The sequence below is a fragment of the Camellia sinensis genome, chromosome 15 (assembly GCF_055761805.1).
Source record: "Camellia sinensis isolate YWXY chromosome 15, ASM5576180v1, whole genome shotgun sequence".
In the NCBI taxonomy this organism is placed as follows: domain Eukaryota; kingdom Viridiplantae; phylum Streptophyta; class Magnoliopsida; order Ericales; family Theaceae; genus Camellia; species Camellia sinensis.
In genome coordinates this window covers 116,728,763-116,749,261 of record NC_138975.1, presented here as the reverse complement: position 1 = coordinate 116,749,261, position 20,499 = coordinate 116,728,763, and the positions used below count along the sequence as shown (strand labels likewise).

The 20,499-nt window shown below is 33.2% G+C and overlaps 1 protein-coding gene across 1 annotated transcript; it reads left to right on the top strand.

The window, feature by feature from the left end:
* Positions 1-838: 838 nt before the first annotated feature.
* Positions 839-19,156, top strand: LOC114317721 (putative disease resistance protein At1g50180). Its single transcript, XM_082910003.1, has 5 exons — positions 839-1,452; positions 2,300-2,923; positions 9,403-10,212; positions 17,512-18,457; positions 18,909-19,156. Exons 1-5 carry the CDS (start codon positions 1,038-1,040, stop codon positions 18,955-18,957), a joined length of 2,844 nt encoding a protein of 947 aa, XP_082766129.1. The 5' UTR covers positions 839-1,037; the 3' UTR covers positions 18,958-19,156.
* The last annotated feature ends 1,343 nt before the right edge of the window (positions 19,157-20,499 follow it).

Here is a 20,499-nt window from a genome sequence, read left to right as displayed (position 1 = left end):
TTTACATTGAAAACTTTTCCTTTTATTTTTCGTAAATTGTTGGCACCTCTGTGTTGACGCATACAAACATCCCACACGTTTGAATGACACCCATCGGATCGTGTTCTCAACGCGTGAGCCCAGTCCATTGTCCTGCATTGGGTTGGGTCCCATCCCACATGTTAATTTGTAAATCACATCGTCCTGCATTTTCGTATGTGGTACGCAATAAAAAATTATGTATATGATATACTTTTTATTTTTAAAAATTGACACTCAAATTCTAGAATATTATGTATAAATAAAAAAATTAAATTAATTTAATAATTATAATTTTTTATACTATATAATTTATTTATGAAAAAAAAATGATTAATATATATTTAAAATTTAATCATCTATTTTATTTTTTGGATAAATTATAAATACACTCTTGACATTAGTTTAAAATATAAATTATCTCATATGATTTTGAAAATTATATCCGACTCTTTCAAGTTTCTAATCACACAATAAATAATCATTTTTATGAGTGATAACTTATCAAATCAATTAATAATTTTTAATAATATTATAAATATATTTCAATTGACGATTTAAATAATTTTATTGTTATATATGAGCGTAATTAGAAATTTTATTTTTTTATACATTCTCTTAAATAAAAAATTCAAAAAAAAATATTTGTAATTTTTAAAATTGTAAAGACAAATTATATTTTAAATAAACTGAAGAAGTACATTTATATTTTACCATTTATTTTTAAAGACAAATAAGATAAAATTTAAAAAAATGAAAACAGGAATAGATAATGTACTGTCCATAAATCAGCTCCACCACAAAATTGTGCAACCCCGACTATTTCTAAGAACTGTGTCTCAATTAATCAATCTCTCTCTCTCTCTCTCTCTCTCTCTCCAGTCTCTACACTCACCCAACATCCCAACCCCTACTCTTATCCAACCTTCATCCTAGGTTACCACCAACTATTTAAACCCAGATTTTGTTGGGTTGGCAGGGAGTGGGTTTGAATTCAATTGAAGTACCACAGTTTCACAATGGAAGCGCTCGGTGTGTCCTCCATTGTCAACAGACTTGGAGTTTTATTAACTGAAGAAGCAAAATTCTTATACGGAGTAAGTGACCAAGTTGAACAAATCCGAGTCGAGTTGAATCGAATGCAATGCTTCTTACAAGACGCAGATTATGCAATACAATCTGATCTTGTAGATGCGAGGGTCAGCAACTGGCTTGCGGAAATTAGAAAACTTGCTTATGAAACCGAAGACATCCTCGAAACTTATGTCATCAAAGTTTCATCCAAAAGTTGTTTCCGAAACACCCTTATAAGATTTGCTTGCATCTTCAACAAATGGCTAGACGTTTACGGGGTTGGAAGTGAGATTGGTGCCATTAAAAACAAGATCACTGACCTCCCCGCTAGTTTACATACTTACTGCTTACAAAGTATAGGTGAGCCGGTTCAAGTGTTGATTTTAAATTTAAGTTTTTATTTATTTATTTGTAATAATTTTCAATTATTGTTATATTTTGATTTAAAGTATAGTTTTTCTCTCTTTTGAGATTCAAAATTATTACTAATTAAAATTTGAAACTTAAATTATGTTAATATATTCCATTACTCTTTCGTATGACATAATCAATTTTAGGAAAGAATAATATTTTATATTTTAATTTTTTAGTTAAATTTAGGGAAAATTAAAAAGACATAACTCTACAAGTTTGTTTAAGAATTTAAGGATAACAACAATTCGCATATTAGTTAAATTCTTGAGATTTGAAATCTTAAAATAATAATGACAACTTTAACATATATAGTCCAAAATACCCTCATTATCTTAAAAATCCTAATTTTTTTGTTTCTCTCTCGTGTGACCTTTTATGAAGTGGCTTCAAAATTTCAAAATTTCAAAATTTAATAACTTTTCATTTATTTCCTTCTAAAAAAATATTACTAGAAATCATAAACAAAAAATCCCATAAATTTATAGAAACATATAAAAATAATATTTCACAATTTTAGCCTCCACTTTTTTAAATATATATTTTATAAAGTATGTATTATTATATGGTGAAAAATGATTCAAAAAATAGAATTTTTATATAAAAAATTCATACAAATTATGCGACGCTGTTATTTTTGAACCTTAAAATGAGTGTTTTTTTTCCTCTTTAAAATGAAGGAATCACAGAAGAAAAAAAAAATCATTTTATGTGAGTTTTTTGTATGAAAATTCTATTTCTACAACATTATTATTGAATATCGACCGTTAGAAAGACTAAACTAATATTGCTATAGGTGAAGGCATAAGAAGTTTGGCAGTTGAGAAGCAACAAGAATTGAGGCAATCGTATCAGCATGTTGTTGAAGAGGATTTTGTTGGGTTTGAGGAAGACTTGAACAAGGTTGTGAAACATTTGGTGCAAGTTGATGACTTTACTCCTAGTCGAGTTGTCTCTATTTGCGGCATGGGTGGTTTGGGGAAGACCACTCTAGCTAAAAAAGTATATCATCACAAAGATGTCCAGAGTCACTTTGAAGGTTTGGCATGGGTGTGCATATCTCAACAGTATAAAAGAAGAGATATTCTGCAAGAAATCTTCATCAATCTTGTTCTAGAGAGGAAGGAAGATGTTGTTAGGATGACAAATAATGAGTTGTTTGAGCAACTTTATAAAGTCCAGCAGAGTAAAAAATGCTTAGTTGTACTGGATGATATTTGGTCAATAGAGGCTTGGAAGAGTTTGGAACCGGCTTTCCCATATGGAAACACAGGCAGCAAAATATTGCTAACGACTCGTGATAAAACACTGCCTTCACAGATAGATCCATGCCATATTTTCCATGAACTCCAGTATTTAAATGATGAGGAAAGTTGGGATCTACTTCAAAAGAAATCATTACGAAGAAGAGATGGTAGAGGTAATATTAATCAGTCCACATTGCTATATATTTTGATACAAATTCAATTATTTCAATGTTAGTTTTCATATCATCTATGTGATCTATTATCATCTAAAAAGATTAATGACCCATGGGTAGAAATTTGGGAAAGATGGAAAATACTTTAGCTCTACTGGCCGTAGGGTCGTACCAAATGTATTTAGAATATTCATTTTACAAAAACTACGAAAAATTGAAAACTTTCAAAGAATTTCTTTCCAGTGAGATAGAAAATAAAATTTTACATAAACATGTTTGCACCTCTGTACTTTTTCACTTGCATCTCATCACATAATTACTTGCACCCTCATATTTTTATAATTTTTTTTCTCTATCCCATGTGTTGTAATTCCCCCAAGTTTCAATAGTTGGAATAGGGAAGGACTCATACAAAAAAAAATCAAATTAATCAGGCATTCAAAATCACATGATCCATAATTATTTTCCAAAAATAGATAGTATATTATCAAAATCACATATTTTAAAATAAATAAATAAATATGATCTTATTATTATGTGGTTATAAATATATGATTAATTATGATTTTTTTCATAATTAATTTACTCAACAAATCTTACAATATAAATGATTCAACTAATTGAAATAGATCCAAATTGCCCCACACGAAGGGTCACAACATCATTCCCAAGACACCAACAACAACTCTATGGTTATCAAACATATAGAAACATAAAATTTATACAACTATGTTAGGTTTTGTTATTGGCAATCTCATTTGATAAAACTCCTTTCAGTTGTAATTTTATTTGAACTTTTATTTCAGTGAGGCTATGAGTTTTAGATGCGAATCCAACCTGAATTGTGCCTAGCAAAGAAGTTTGTGATGTTTATTCTTTCATGTTTGCCACTTCGCTGACTATGTTAGGGATCAAAATTGTTTTTCTGCTCGAGCGGCCATTCCTACGCTCGAGCGGAGATCTCAACTTTTCAGAAGTTTCACTCGCCTGCAAAAGTACTAGGAGTTGTTTTTTACTGTAACGCCCCGAAATAATCCAACATAACTCTAATACATCAACCCACGTCCACTAAACAATGATAACAATACTCCAATTATTATACTATCAATCAACAAGATTTATACAAAAGTTCTACATGCGAATTATACATTCAATGATATGGAAATACATGAATCTATAGCATGTAGAGCATCATGTTCTAAAAATAATAAAATGCCCTTCTAGGCTTACAATTTCCAAGGCTTAAGCCCGGTTACACAAAAATGGCCTCTCAGACCCATACATGAATAGCCCTTGGCTAGTAATTAAATCATAACAAAACAGAGTTATTAATCTTCACAACATAGCCACGTCCTCAACTTGGCGGGATCACCACATCTTTTCCTGTACCAAAATCCCGTAGGGGTGAGCATGAAGCCCAGTAGAGAACACTTAACAAAGTGTGTACATTTATGCAAGATTTTCAATATTAGATGCAAATGCTATGCAATGCCATTTTAAAGGGAAATTCGTTTACATGCTCTTTTGAAAATCACCATGTTTCAACAATAGTTTGCAATCTTAACAATTTCAAAACTTCCAATTTTAACCAAAAGGGGGGCGGTATATACGACGTAGGTAATCACTAGGCAGGTGTCTGCAAGTAGACTCAACAAGCACTACCAATAACCCCACTTTACCGGTTGTTAACCAAAAGGGAAGTGGTACCTCCTCCGCGCGTGTTTTCGGTCTTTTATCTCGGACACTCAGGCCAACTTATCATTTTCACCTACACCTCCTAACCAAACTTACCAACGTATTTACCCCATAAACATTTCCATGGCTCCCATTTCAATATACATTTATCTCAATGCAAACGTTTCCCAAACTCAAGTCAAAATGCATAATAAATGAAGAAATGAGTGTGTAATGCAACAATTATTAATACCTCACAACATTTTTCATTCTCAAGAATCTCAGCAATAATATTACAACAAACACATTTCTCATTTTCCTTCTTCAATGTTATCAATCACGAAATAACTACGTGTTCAATCTACATTGCTAACAAGTGACATTATTTCCCCCACCTTGCACAATTCTCAACTTCATCTTTCAAGTAACTCAACAATTTATCATCTCATAACTACACATGTTCTTGCATTTAACAAAGTTTTAAAACAAGTTCCCAATCTTCATGTACCAAGCAAAGTTGTCATTTTTGCAACAATATTATGAGATTTTCACTCATTCCTTTCCATAACACAAGAAAATCCATCAATCCCCACATTGTTTCTAAAACCCCCAATTTCTAGGTTATTCCCCAAAAATCCCAACATTTCTTCATCCCTTTACAAAACCCTTTTAAATACCTAAACCTCCACCCATGTGGTTCAACATTTCAAGAAAAGTCTTTTAAAAGCACAAATGATGAACTTCTTCTACAACACCCTCAATTTTCTTGAGCCCAAAACCCATTTTCGAAAATCAACAAAGAAGAGTTCACAAAATCAATCAAAAGCTTGCAAAACATATATATAACTCTAAGTGGTTCCCTACCTCAAGGTTTGATGAAGAAAAGAGATGAAATCCTAGAATTGATGGTGTTGGAAGGAGATCTCCACCGCACACAAAGTAACTCTTGAGGAGTTCTTTATCTTTGATGAAGGAGCTATGTGTGATTTTCTAATTGATGGTTTTGAGGTAGAAATATAGAGAGAAGGGAGAGCAATATGTTTTTAGAGAGAGAGATATATGAAAAGTGATACATACAGCCAAAACGAGAAGAAAAAACAGAGCCCCTCGAACTCAGGCCCAATTGCACGTGCGACACTTGCCTCCGCACGTACGGAGCGTGCCTCCTGCACGTGTGGCTCTGATCCTGCACATGCGGCTCCTTCCGCACCTCCCCCTCCTCACTTGCAATTTAGATAGTGTGCACCCTCTAAAACTCACCACTTCCCCGCACGTGCGGCCTAGGGCCCTGCACGTAAGGCCTTGGCCCAGCAGCCCAGAATTTTATGGTTCACTCCCAGGCATGCACCCTCCGAAACAAGTGAAATTCGACACCGAATAAATGAGAACGAGAATTCATTTGAGAACAAAACTTCCGGACACTTGAAACCCAAAAGAAAACAAAAAGAGGACGGAGCGAATGATACACCTGGTTGTCACATTTCCGCTCGAGCAGCCATTCTTGCGCTAGAGCGTAGACCTGCTCGAGCGGCCATGCTTGCGCTCGAGCGGAGATCGCGGATCTGTTTGCTATAAAAGGTGCGGTTTAGTAAGATTTTAGGGCGACTTCTAGATTTTCTTCTTGGGCATTAGGGTTTTTATCTGGAGCTTCTTTGATTGTTTCCTTTGATAGCTGTGAGAGTTTATATCATGATTTGAGTGGATTATATCAAAGGGTTTGTTTTGTTTTATTCACAAAAGAGAGAGTTGTTCTTCGGTGAATTCTGTGTAATTTGGGCCTGAAGCTTTGTTGGATTCTAGAGTGGCTCATCGTCGTAAATTCGACATCGGCGTTATGGATTCAACGTTAGGCAAGACAATTTCGAGATGAAGACGACACTAGAAGAGGCACATAAGGGTCGGTTCAATTCGAGCGTGGATTCGCTAGGTAATTGAGAGTACATTTGTGTAATTCCTTTATGTCTTCTTAGTGGATTGTTTTGTGACTTTTGCCCGTGATTTTTTATCACAATTGGAGGCGCTTCAATTGTGATTTTTTCACGTAAAATCGTTGTGTCGATTTGTCTTTGATTGTTTGATTAAGATTATTATTAACTGTTTAAAATTGATACATAATTACAAATCAGCATCTAGGGAATTTTTAGATTTTTCAATATATATAAGGTAAAGTACCAGTAGGTCATAATAGTTGGACTTAATTCCCGTCAACTTCTATTGAAAATAAGTTCTGGTAAAATCATTTAAAAAAATAATTTTGTAACAATTTTTTGCATATGTCGCTAAAAATTGACAATTCGTGGCTTTTTTTTGTCACAATTTTTATAAATTTTCGCTAAAATTTACAATTAGTGACATTTTTCTGTAACAAAATTTTCAAACTGTCACTGAAAATTGTACATTAGTGACTTTTTTTGTGATGGTTTTTTTAAACTGTCACTAAAACTTATAATTAGTGATTTTTTTGTGACAATTTTCAAACTGTTGCTTTAAATTAATAATTAGTGACGTTTTTTAATAATGTTTGATGAAAAATGCCATTAATAATCGTAGAACCTATTGGACAATAAGTCCACATATTAAGATTTACACGTAAGTCCCCCATATATATACAGATATAGGATGTGACATATTTAAGTTTTCTTATTTTAAATCAAAAAACCTATTGGATGGGTCATGCTCTATGCAAGTTATGACATTTGTAATTTTGATTATAAAAAATGTCATAACTAGATTATTTTCAATTATAATTTAAAAAAAGAAAAAAGAAAAAAAAAGAGCCATAACTAAACACAACACAATGTATAACTAAAGACATTTTAAATCATACCTTAAATAATGTCATAATTAAGATCACAATAAGTCATAACTAACACAATAATGAGTTATAATCAAGTCATAACTAAATCATAACTAACAACATAATAGGTCATAACTAAATATCACAAAAATTATAAGCAGAGCATATGATACAGACCTCGAAAGCAGAATTTTCCCCATTTGGAGTGGCCTTTATTTAAAAATATAACTACCATATTATTTTGATTAAATATTTTGTAGAAATTAATGATAAAATAGCATTTCCCACCCCCCAAAAAAATGTGGTCCAAGCATTTCACTTAGAAAGAAAAGCTACTTCTTTTATGTAATTTATTAATCTTAAAGAACTCAACATAATTGAATGCTAAAAAATTTAGTGTTAATTATAATAACATCTCATGAACTAATACTGAATATTAATATCCTCTTAAACTACAAAATTGTACAGTTAAACCTTTTAATTTTAAAATATCATACAAATATCTTTGTTTATATAGATGAATGAGTGTCTAGAGCTAAAAATTATTAGATACTAAATGATCTACTTTGGCCAATAAGAAACTGCAACACACACTAAATAGTCATCATTTGTTTCCTAATTATCCCACAAAGATGAGTTAACATGTTCCATTCATAGAAGTTTTTGCCATGCAATTAATTTGAAACACCATATAGACAATGACACATAATACTTTAAGACTAGTCACTAATTATTCATTAAAATTTGAATGGCGCAAGTCATGTATGACAACTTTGTAATACTAGCGTGGAGAATGGAATTTGAATGGAAGGTTAGGGGTACATACATTACTCTTTTTACTTTTTTGTATTTTTGTATTTTTATATTTTTTTGTAAAAAATTAAAAATCGATTAAAATAGCAAATTTTCAAATGGGGGCGACAGTTCAATTCTTGCCCCCTTAACATCACTCTCTCTGCACCAAATGCATGCAGAATTTGAGCTTTTTCATCTTATAGAACTTTTCATTGAAAAGATGCAAGTATCAATGTAAACAATGCTGCCTTTGAGGCAAAGTTGAGAAAGCGGGCTGCTTTGGACCCCAAAAATTGGTTGAGAAAAAGGGTTCCCAAAAATTATCCCTTAAATAGAAACAAAAAAGTTTGTTAATGTAGTAAATTATTTAACACTAATGGATGATTATTTTCCGAATATATGGTTTGTGTATAGAATGTTATTGACTATCTCTGTTACAGTCGTTTCTGAAGAAATAAACTTTTTGAAATTGAAATTGATTAAATCTTACCTTTGGTCAACTTTGTCACAAGAATGATTCAATGGATTTGATTGTTAAATTGAATTATGCAAGTTTTTTTTTTTTTTTTTTTTTGAACTAGAAAAAAGGGCTCTGTGGTGTCATCACAGCCCCGTTGGGCCCTAGCCCCGGGGTAACCAATTGCCAGCTAGGAATTAACCCCCACCAAGTGAGGGACCCACCACCAGGGTACCAATGGAGGGCAACCCCACCCCGCAGCAGAGGCCAGGGACCGAGGGGAGTAAAGGCATTGCTCACAGGGAGTGATCTTAAATGCCCTTCCCAGGAATCGACCCTGGGTCCTTGGCTGGGGAATGGACCGCATCCTCCACCAGGCCACCAACCCTGGTGGTTATGCAAGTTTGATTAGTAATTTTACAACTACTAATTAGAGTTTTATACTCGAGAATATGAAAGTTCAAAAATTTTAAATAAAATTTAAATTACCAACCGATTTGATTTTGCCAAAAAAAAAAAAAAGAGTTTAAAAATCATTCCATATTACAAGCTCACTTTAGAATTATCTATCTATATATGTATAAAAGGCCCATGTTAAAAAACTTGATTTGGGTCTTGAAAAAGTCGGCAAATTTTCATTTTTTTTGCTTATTCACACATGCATTCATTAGAATTTTCATTTTTGTTGTTTTACAGACTCTAGGCAATAATCTATTTTTTGTTGTTTTTAAATTTTGCATTTTGTTATTTTTGTAGACTTTGGAGTGCTAGACATGCATATGGAGGAACTAGGGAGGAAAATGGCAAAGCAGTGTGGTGGTTTACCGTTAGCAATCGTTGTGCTTGGTGGCCTTTTGGCAAGAAAGCATACATTAATGGAATGGAAGATGGTATACCAAAATTTTTATTTGCATAAATGGAGTGACGATTCCATACAACATAACAATGAACAATTAAAGGTGTTAGCTTTAAGTTACCATGATTTGCCTGATCATTTGAAGTCATGTTTTCTATATTTTGGTTACTTTCCGGAGAATTATAAGATAGATGCTGAAAGACTATATCACTTGTGGATAGCTGACGGTATAATTGTAGATGGTGCTAGAGTGGGAGATGAAACAATAATGGATGTAACAAAACGTTACTTGGGTGTGCTTGTACAAAAGGGCATGGTTCAAGTACAAGTGCATGAGTATACTCAAAGGATCAAGTATTGCCACATTCAGGACCTTATGTTGGAGCTGTGTTTTTTAAAGGTCGAAATGAATGATTTTCTTGGGATCATTCATCTCCAACGCGAAACTGATCAAGCTAATTGCTTTCGCTTTTCCACCACATCAACTGCTGCTCCTAAAATACGCCAACTTGCAATTCATTTGAATTGGGATGTCGAAAGAGTTGTCCTCCCTGAATTGGAGACAACTAAACTTCTAAGATCAATATTGTTCTGCAATCCAAGACGTGACAACAAGTCTTCAATAGAGTTGGATCTCAAGCACTTCAAATTGCTTAGGAATTTGGATGTTGAAGGATTTAAGTTTGATGAAAAGTCAGTCGAATCAATAGGTTGTTGGAACAATCTTCTGTGTAAATAAAATAACTTGAAATAAATTCAAACAAAATAAATAAATAGCATACCAGATTTATTTATCGAACCGAATTAAAATTAAGACCAAGTCGAGTGTGTGACACTCTGTCCTTAAGACAGATTCGCCCCGCTACGGTACTTACGGTTGAGTGGCGTCTATCTCCCAAGATACAATGATCTACACAAATTGTAGTAGTACTCCAAACAATTTGTTCGGCGAACCAAACCTTGTGTTCTAACTCTTTGAATATTAGTCCTAAAAATATAAATGAAGAATAATGCACTTAAAAACCGAACGGCAAAACAAATTTCTTAGACTGGTTTATTTTTTCTCGACCCTTGAATGCTGGAATCATGGCACTATATATAGACAAAAATCCTTAGCCACGAAAGGGTGCAAACCCAAGTGAACAGATGCCATATATATTTCAAACCATTTGTCAGACCGTTGGCACAAAGAAAACCAATGGTCAAACAATTTCAAAAGTTGACCGTTAGGAACTTCTCAACCTGTTAGTAACTTATATTAATTAAACTATTGAATATAAACATATATAAAACAAATTGAATAGTTTAATTAATAAAGTAAGAGGTATAAATTTTAAGAAACCACTTAGGAACTCAAAATTTAAATTTAGAATAAAATTAAATTTCCACAATTACAAACTTTAGGAACCCACTCAGGAACCCAAAATTTGAATTTAGAATTAAATTAAATTCCCACAATAATTTTTTTTATTGAAAAAATTCAAAAGAATTTTTATCAAAGAAATTAATGTTAAACCTGAAACGACATCAACTTCCCATTCACTCATAAATGGTTTTGATGTTCCGTCTTCACCGTGTGACTTGCCACGCGGCAAGGAACACGTCACCTCTTCGGACTCACCCCAAAAGACGTTTGGGGCCCACCCAAAATGGGCTCAAAATTATGCCTATATAAAACCATTTTCCAACAATCCCCCACATGAATGGAATTTGACGGAGAGAAAATGCAACAACATGATCTAATCAGAGAGTACAGAAATTAGAAATATTCTGCAAAGGATAGGTAGCTTTTGGCTTTGAACCTTCCCTTGTGAGACACTATCGGATTTACTAGCTAACCAGTGAACATGATGTCTTGAACTGTTCAGCCGTTTGTGTAAACCAAGACAATAGAACCCACACAGTATATTCCCAGACACAGTTTAGTTCTCACTATTGTGTTCATTTTGGCCCTGAACAACCTGGTCTTTCATGAGTGCTCTAAAGACTTGTAGCCCTTCACAAATCTTATAGAACCGGCCCAGTTCACACTCACATAGGTGATTCTTATGAAAAGTATCCTGCCATACTCAACTAGGTTTACCTAGATATAAGAATCATTAAAAGTATTACTCAACCTAAATCGCTGCAGACATCACTTATTTCATCATAGAAATGGGTAGGAGTTGGACTCCATAGTGATCCTTCTGAGTCAATCACAACTCGGTTGTCCCTTTGAACCTAGATCTTGGGATCTCCAGTCAACTAGGTTGAGTTGCCGTTGTGGTAACTCTTATTTAATAGGCTTAAGTCCCATTCCCCTCGATGAATTTTCAACTAACTCTCTTGCTAACCCTTTGGTTAGTGGATCCGCTATGTTGTCTTTAGACTTAACATATTCTATGGAAATAATTCCATTAGAGAGTAGTTGTCTTACGGTATTATGTCGACGACGAATGTGTCGAGACTTACCGTTATTCATATGACTCTGTGCTCTACCTATTGCTGATTGACTATCGCAATGTATGCATATAGCAGGCACCGGTTTTGGCCAAATTGGAATATCTTCAAGGAAGTGGCGAAGCCATTCTGCCTCTTCCCCTGCTTTGTCTAAGGCTATGAATTCAGATTCCATAGTAGACCTAGCAATACAAGTCTGTTTGGAAGATTTCCAAGATACAGCCGCCCCACCAAGAGTAAAGACATACCCACTGGTGGACTTCGAGTCTCTAGTATCCGATATCCAATTTGCATCACAGTATCCTTCAAGTACTGCTGGATATCTAGTATAGTTAAGCCCAATGTTACGAGTAAATCGAAGATATCTTAGAACCCTTATCATTGCTTTCCAGTGTTCTACTCCCGGATTACTCGTATATCTACTTAATTTACTTACTGCATAAGCCATATCTGGGCGGGTGCAGTTCATCAAGTACATTAAGCTTCCAATAATTTGGGCATACTCTAATTGAGAAATACTTTCCTGTACATTTTTACAAAGATACAAATTAACATCTACAGGAGTTCTAGCAAGATGATCATCATCTTTGCTGAATTTGTCAAGTATTTTCTCAATGTAATGAGATTGTGACAAAGCATATCCTTCTGATGTTTTGGTAATTTTCATACCAAGAATTACATCAGCAATGCCCATGTCCTTCATGTCAAAATGTTTATTCAACATTTTCTTAGTAGTTTTAATCATATCATTATTACTACCAATGATGAGCATATCATCTACATAGAGACATACAATAACATAACCTTTGTCTGTGTTTTTAATGTAAACACATTTGTCACACTCATTAATTTTAAATCCATTTGACATCATTGCCTTGTCAAATTTCTCATGCCATTGCTTTGGCGCTTGTTTTAAACCATATAATGATTTAACCAATTTACACACTTTCTTTTCTTTCCCTGGAACAGAAAACCCTTCTGGTTGTTCCATGTAAATTTCTTCATTTAACTCACCATTTAAGAAAGCGGTCTTAACATCCATTTGATGAATTTCTAGATTGTATAGAGATGCAATGGCAATTAGCATTCTTATGGATGTTATTCTAGTAACCGGTGAGTACGTGTCAAAGTAATCAAGACCTTCTTTTTGTCTAAATCCTTTGACTACAAGTCTTGCCTTGTATTTGTCAATTGATCCATCCGCTTTAATTTTCCTTTTGAAAATCCATTTATATCCAAGAGGTTTACAACCTGGTGGTAAGTCCACTAGTTCCCAAGTGTGATTTTGCAAGATGGATTCAACTTCACTGTTGACAGCTTCTTTCCATAAAGGAGCTTCAGGACTGGACATAACCTCTTTAAAAGTTAAAGGCTCATTTTCTAACAAATATGTTAGAAAATCTGGACCAAAATATTTTGAGGTTCTAGCACGTTTACTACGCCTAAGTTCCTCTTCCTCATTTTGATCTAACTCTTGTTCTTGATCATGTTCTTGATCCTGACTAGTAATAGCATCAAAAGATCTTTTATTAGTACTAGTCTCTTGTCCAGTCTTCTTTGGAAATACATGTTCAAAGAAAGATGCATTCCGAGATTCAATAATAGTATTTACATGCATGTCGGAATGTTCTGATTTATGAATCAAAAACCGATATGCACTACTATTCTTGGCATAACCAATGAAAATGCAATCAATGGTCTTAGGACCTATCTTAGTCTTTTTAGGACTAGGAATAGCCACTTTAGCCAAACACCCCCACACTTTTAAGTATTTGTAGGATGGTACTCTTCCATGCCACAATTCGTAAGGTGTTTGATTCACTTTCTTTCGGGGTACTTTATTTAAAATATAATTAGCAGAAAGTATTGCTTCCCCCCACAAGTTCTGAGGTAATCCAGAACTTATTAACATGGCATTCATCATTTCTTTTAAAGTCCTATTTTTCCTTTCAGCAATTCCATTTTGCTGAGGTGAGTAAGGAGCAGTGGTTTGATGAATTATTCCATGTTCTTTACAAAACTCACCAAAAGGTGATTCATATTCACCACCTCTATCACTTCTAAGTTTCTTGATTTTCTTACCAAGTTGATTTTCTACTTCATTCTTATATTGAATGAAAGTTTCCAAAGCTTCATCCTTGGTTCGAATTAAATAAATATAACTATATCTAGTATAGTCATCTATAAAAGTGATTACATACTTTTTTCCACCTCTGGTTTGAATTGATTTAAAATCACAAATGTCACTATGAATTAATTCAAGTGGTTCCGTACTTCTTTCAATTGAATGAAAAGGAGTTTTAGATAATTTTGCCTCAACACAAATTTCACATTTATGATTTGAATCAATGTCAAATTTAGGTAAACATTCCATATTAATTAATCTACGCAAAGATCCATAATTAACATGTCCTAGTCTACCATGCCATAAATTTGAAGACTCAAGCAAGTAAGAAGAAGATGTAGTTTTATTAATAACTGAGGGTACAACGGTCATTACATTTAACTTGAAAAGGCCATCAGACATGTAACCTTTTCCTACATACATCCCATTCTTAGTAAGTACAAATTTATCACTCTAAAAAACTAGCCTAAACCCATTCTTACTCAACAAAGATCCGGAAACAAGATTCTTGCGAATGTCCGGTACATGCAGCACATTGTTGAGAGTGAGTTCCTTTCCAGATGTCATCTTGAGTACAATCTTTCCTTGTCCTTCAACTTTGGAAGTTGAGGAGTTGCCCATAAAGAGTTGTTCACCATTATCCACTGTAGAATAAGATGTGAACATCTTTTTGTCGGCACAGATATGGCGAGTAGCATCAGTGTCCACCCACCATTCTTTAGGATTTCCGACAAGATTTGCCTCGGAAACAACTGCAGAAAGATTGATGTCATCAACACCATTGGAAATATTGTCCACTTCAGTCATGTGGGCTTGAGCAGGCTTCTTGCTTGTTCTTCTTTTATTTTTGCCTTTGCTACGGCAATCTTTGGCCCGATGTCCCTCTTTATCACAGATGTAACATTTGCCATTAAACTTGTACTTTTTATTATCCCCCCTTTTAGAGCCTTGTGATGAACTTTCTCCAGAAGACTTTCGTTTCTTGGTTTTTGAAGTATGTTCCACCACATTTGCCTTAGACTCCATAGGATGCTTACCAGCCCGCTTTTCAGAATTGCGGTTGTCCTCCTCAATCCTCAAACGCACAATTAACTCGTCCATAGAAATTTCTTTGCGCTTATGTTTGAAGTAGTTCTTGAATTCCTTCCAGCCTTTTGGTAATTTTTCAATTAAGGCTGCAACTTGAAAGGATTCACTGAGAAACATACCTTCTGCGTGAATGTCATGCAGAATGAGTTGGAAATCTTGAGCTTGGCTGATCACAGTTTTTGAATCAACCATTACAAAATCTAAGAATCTGCCAACCACAAATTTCTTTGAGCCGGCATCTTCTGTTTTGTACTTTTTCTCCAACGATTCCCAAAGTTCCTTTGCTGTCTTGATTGGACTGTAGACGTTGTATAATGTGTTGTCAAGTCCGTTCAATACATAATTCCGGCAAAGGAAATCGGCATGTTTCCAAGCATCAACCGCAGCAACCACTTGCCGGTCGGTTTCATCCTCTTTCAGGATAGGAGCATCTTCACGGAGAAAACGAGCCAGGTTCAGAGTTGTAAGATAGAACAACATTTTCTGTTGCCATCTTTTAAAGTCAGTTCCTAAGAACTTCTCTGGCTTTTCACCGTGATTTACCGGTACTGTTACAACAGGAGAGGGGGTTGGCGTCATTGCAGCCACCACAGTAGTACTTGTTTGGGCATTTGTTTCAGTAGCCATCAATTCTAATATATAAAACAAAATTATAATTAGAATTTACACTACACAGAAAATTAAACCAAATTCACAGAATTAAATTCCGTAAAAATAAAAGAAACAAGAATGTAACTTTTATTTTCCAATTAATTTGAAAATAAAATAAAATTTTATTTAAACAAATTAATTCCACAGAATATTAAATTCTGTAAAATAAAATAAATAAAAACTATAACTTTTATTTATCAATTAATTTGGAAATAAAATAAAATTTTATTTAACCAAAATAATTCCACACAAGAAATTAAATTCTGTAAAAATAAAAGAAATAAAAACTATAACTTTTATTTTTCAATTAATTTGGAAATAAAATAAAATTTTATTTAACCAAATTAATTCCACACAGAAAATTAAATTTCTGTAACACTTCAATAATTAAAATACTGAAACAGAATTTTAATTAAAGAAAACTTAGAAAATAATTTCTAAAAACCAAAATTAGTTTTCTGACAAAATTTCACAAAAATATATTCTGAATTGTTAATGACACCAGTATCGTACTACTAGTTGTTGTCAAAGAAAAGAGACAGTATATTACTACTATCTGTCAAATAGCATATAATCACTATTTGTTTTTCCAACCAAAATATTATTTTGTAAATTCACAGAAAATAATTTTTCTTCCGAAATTATTTACGAAGAATGAAAAAAAAAAAAAAAGGAATCAAACGAAAAATTCTGTAAACAGAATAATTCGAATCTGTCTTAAGATTGTTGGAACAATCTTCTGTGTAAATAAAATAACTTGAAATAAATTCAAACAAAATAAATAAATAGCATACCAGATTTATTTATCGAACCGAATTAAAATTAAGACCAAGTCGAGTGTGTGACACTCTGTCCTTAAGACAGATTCGCCCCGCTACGGCACTTACGGTTGAGTGGCGTCTATCTCCCAGGATACAATGATCTACACAAATTGTAGTAGTACTCCAAACAATTTGTTCGGCGAACCAAACCTTGTGTTCTAACTCTTTGAATATTAGTCCTAAAAATATAAATGAAGAATAATGCACTTAAAAACCGAACGGCAAAACAAATTTCTTAGACTGGTTTATTTTTTCCCGACCCTTGAATGCTGGAATCATGGCACTATATATAGACAAAAATCCTTAGCCACGAAAGGGTGCAAACCCAAGTGAACAGATGCCATATATATTTCAAACCATTTGTCAGACCGTTGGCACAAAGAAAACCAATGGTCAAACAATTTCAAAAGTTGACCGTTAGGAACTTCTCAACCTGTTAGTAACTTATATTAATTAAACTATTGAATATAAACATATATAAAACAAATTGAATAGTTTAATTAATAAAGTAAGAGGTATAAATTTTAAGAAACCACTTAGGAACTCAAAATTTAAATTTAGAATAAAATTAAATTTCCACAATTACAAACTTTAGGAACCCACTCAGGAACCCAAAATTTGAATTTAGAATTAAATTAAATTCCCACAATAATTTTTTTTATTGAAAAAATTCAAAAGAATTTTTATCAAAGAAATTAATGTTAAACCTGAAACGACATCAACTTCTCATTCACTGATAAATGGTTTTGATGTTCCGTCTTCACCGTGTGACTTGCCACGCGGCAAGGAACACGTCACCTCTTCGGACTCACCCCAAAAGACGTTTGGGGCCCACCCAAAATGGACTCAAAATTATGTCTATATAAAACCATTTTCCAACATAGGTAACCTAATTAGCTTGAGGTACTTGAGTTTAAGAAGTTGTTTGATACCGAAATGGCATTCGTCTATCTGCAAGTTGAAATACTTGCAAACCTTGGATTTACGAGGTTGGAACTTCATGTCAGATGAAGTAATAGTCTTACATGGAATGGAACAATTGAGGCATTTGTATATTTATTATGGGCCGAATTACATGTACAAATTCAAATTGGATGGGTTGAAAAACCTCGAAACATTAGGAGGGTTTCACACACGGCTTTGTGACGTCAATGATCTGCGTAAATTGATCAATCTTCGGCAACTAGAAGAGGCAATTTTCTGGAAGTCGGACAATCAGGACTTTGCGGCTTTCATCAAACACCTAAACATCAGGGCCATCCACCTCCGACGAACATCCTTATCAGTTAATTTTTGCTTCGAAGAAGAAGAAGAGTTGACTCTTCTCAAACAACTATTATGGTGTCACCATCTTTACAAATTGAGTATAGAAGGATTCATTCCCGAGCTAAAAGAGTACGACCATTGTTTCTCTCCCACCCTCATCGAGTTAACGTTGCGGGGATGTGAACTTAAAGAAGACCCTATGCCAACATTGGAGAGGATACCTAACCTGCGAGTCCTCTATTTAATCATTGATGCCTTTGAGGGGGACAAAATGGTTTGCTCAGCTAAAGGTTTCCCCCAACTCAAAGCCCTACATCTCATTACGTTGGATCACTTAAAAGAGTGGGAGGTGGAAGAAGGAGCCATGCCCAATCTCTCTGCTTTAGACATTGGTTTTTGCAAAGGACTGGAAATGGTTCCAGAAGGATTGATGTTCATTGCTACCCTCCAACAATTTACAACTAATGGTATGAGCGAAAATTTCAATAACAGGCTTCGAAGGGTCAATGGTGAAGAAGGAGAAGATTTTTACAAAGTGCGACATGTGTCTTCCCTCAAGATTCGGTAAATTTCTTAATTCTGCCTGAATAATCCTTTTTTTTCACAAGAGACGAAACAACTGTTGGGTCTCTTATCATTTCTTTCACATCCCTCTTACTAATTCTCATCATAAAATTGTTGATATATCCTCTGCTTTTTTGCCTTTATATTGGTTTAGGGGGTGGACAAATTACCATAGAATAAAAAAACTAAACCAAACCGACATCTTTAGATTAGGCTGGTTTGGTTTTTTCGAATACATTAGTTTAGTTCTGGGTTGTCAATCTGACATGATTGGATTGATTTTTGATTTATGCTTTACCTAAATCGAACAAACATGATAACCAAATATATATATATATATATATATATATGTATATTATAAGATTCAATTTTTATCGGCTTGTTTTTGCCTAATTGGTTTAGTGGATTTGATTGCAACTAATCATTTCTCACTATTTATTTTGATTTTCAGTCGAGAAGAACAAGAATGGGAAGTGGAAGAAGAAAATACTGGAAGTTAGAGTTGGAATTCACGGTACTTAATTTTATTTTATTAATTGTGTTACTGGATTTGATTTGTATAGGTTGTATTTAAGCTTGAGGTGGATTTCACTATACTATTCACAATTGTTGGCTTGTATTAAATAATATTTATTTTATGTTTGTGTTATATTCAAATATTAAAGACTAGTTTATTTTAATTATTTATTATTGATTGATTATTATTATTATTTTTTTTGGGATTGGATTGATTTGGTTTAAGTGCATGATTCATTTAAATTGGTTCTAAATTTAATGTCAACTCAAACCAATCACACCCCTATATTGGTTCATATCTATAGAGAATTTTTTAATACAAGGCTTTAGCAATAAAAGTAGAGATTTTTTATAAGAGACCCCTCATAAAAAGATTTTTTTATAAGAAAACAAACGAGTCCATAAATTTTATTGTGAGGACAACACGCGCAACAAACACAACCCAATTACTAAATAGCTAGTTTTATTTTTTAAACTTTCAAATATTAACTTTTAATTTAAATTTTCATTTTTAAAGTATTTTTTGGAATACTATCGTCTATATCCATTCCGTAAGAGTTCGTACTGAATATGTAAAATTGAAGAAAATGTTATTTATTTTCGACCAATGAAATTTTTATTATCTATGAATTATCTTTTATAAATATAGAAATTTCAAAAAAAGCTAAAAATCCAAAATTAAATGCTACAAAATGAAAAATCATATTTCATTGTTTCTAGATTAGAAAGAAATTTCACTGTCTAGTGACATCAAATAGAAAATTTTAAACTAGAGGGATAAAATGCAAAATTAGCATTTGCGATAAAAAAAAAGGCCTCACGCTAACTATCACGGAGAAACTTTTGTTATCTACGCTTTTTTTTCTTTTTCTTTTTTTGTTTTGTTTCCTATGCTCATTAATTTATTTTTTACGAGCAATAAATATAAGTGATGGACTAAAAAAAATATATACATATATATATTAGCAGTCCGCACACGCGATACATATATATAACTTGAAAAAAATAATATTATAAGAATAATGATAAAAACAAATTTGCACAAGCGTTGTTTAAGTGGTAAGAGTATTTATTATTAAATCCATGGTCATGAGTTTGAGACTTGTCATCCTCTTTGCATAATTTTTACAAAAACTCCAAATATAGTGCATACAACAGTTTTCATTTTATAGTACATATTTTTACAAATATAATACATATAATTTTTACAAAAACTCCAAATATAATATATATAATTTTTACAAAAACTCCAAAATATGAGACAAAAATGTCGACACTGCCAACAGTCTTCCTTTTATATATTAAAATAGATAGATAGATACTGGATAGGCATAAAGGATAGAACTTGATAAAAATTCGATATCCACGTTGTTATGTACATACATATATGTATATATAGAGAGGGGAATTCGGATCCTCGGCCGCCCTACCCGGCAGCCCCCCAAAACGACGTCGTTTTGGGGTTTTTTTTTTTTTTTTTTCTTTTCTTTTCTTCTTCTTCGTTTTTTCCGACGGCTGCCATAACC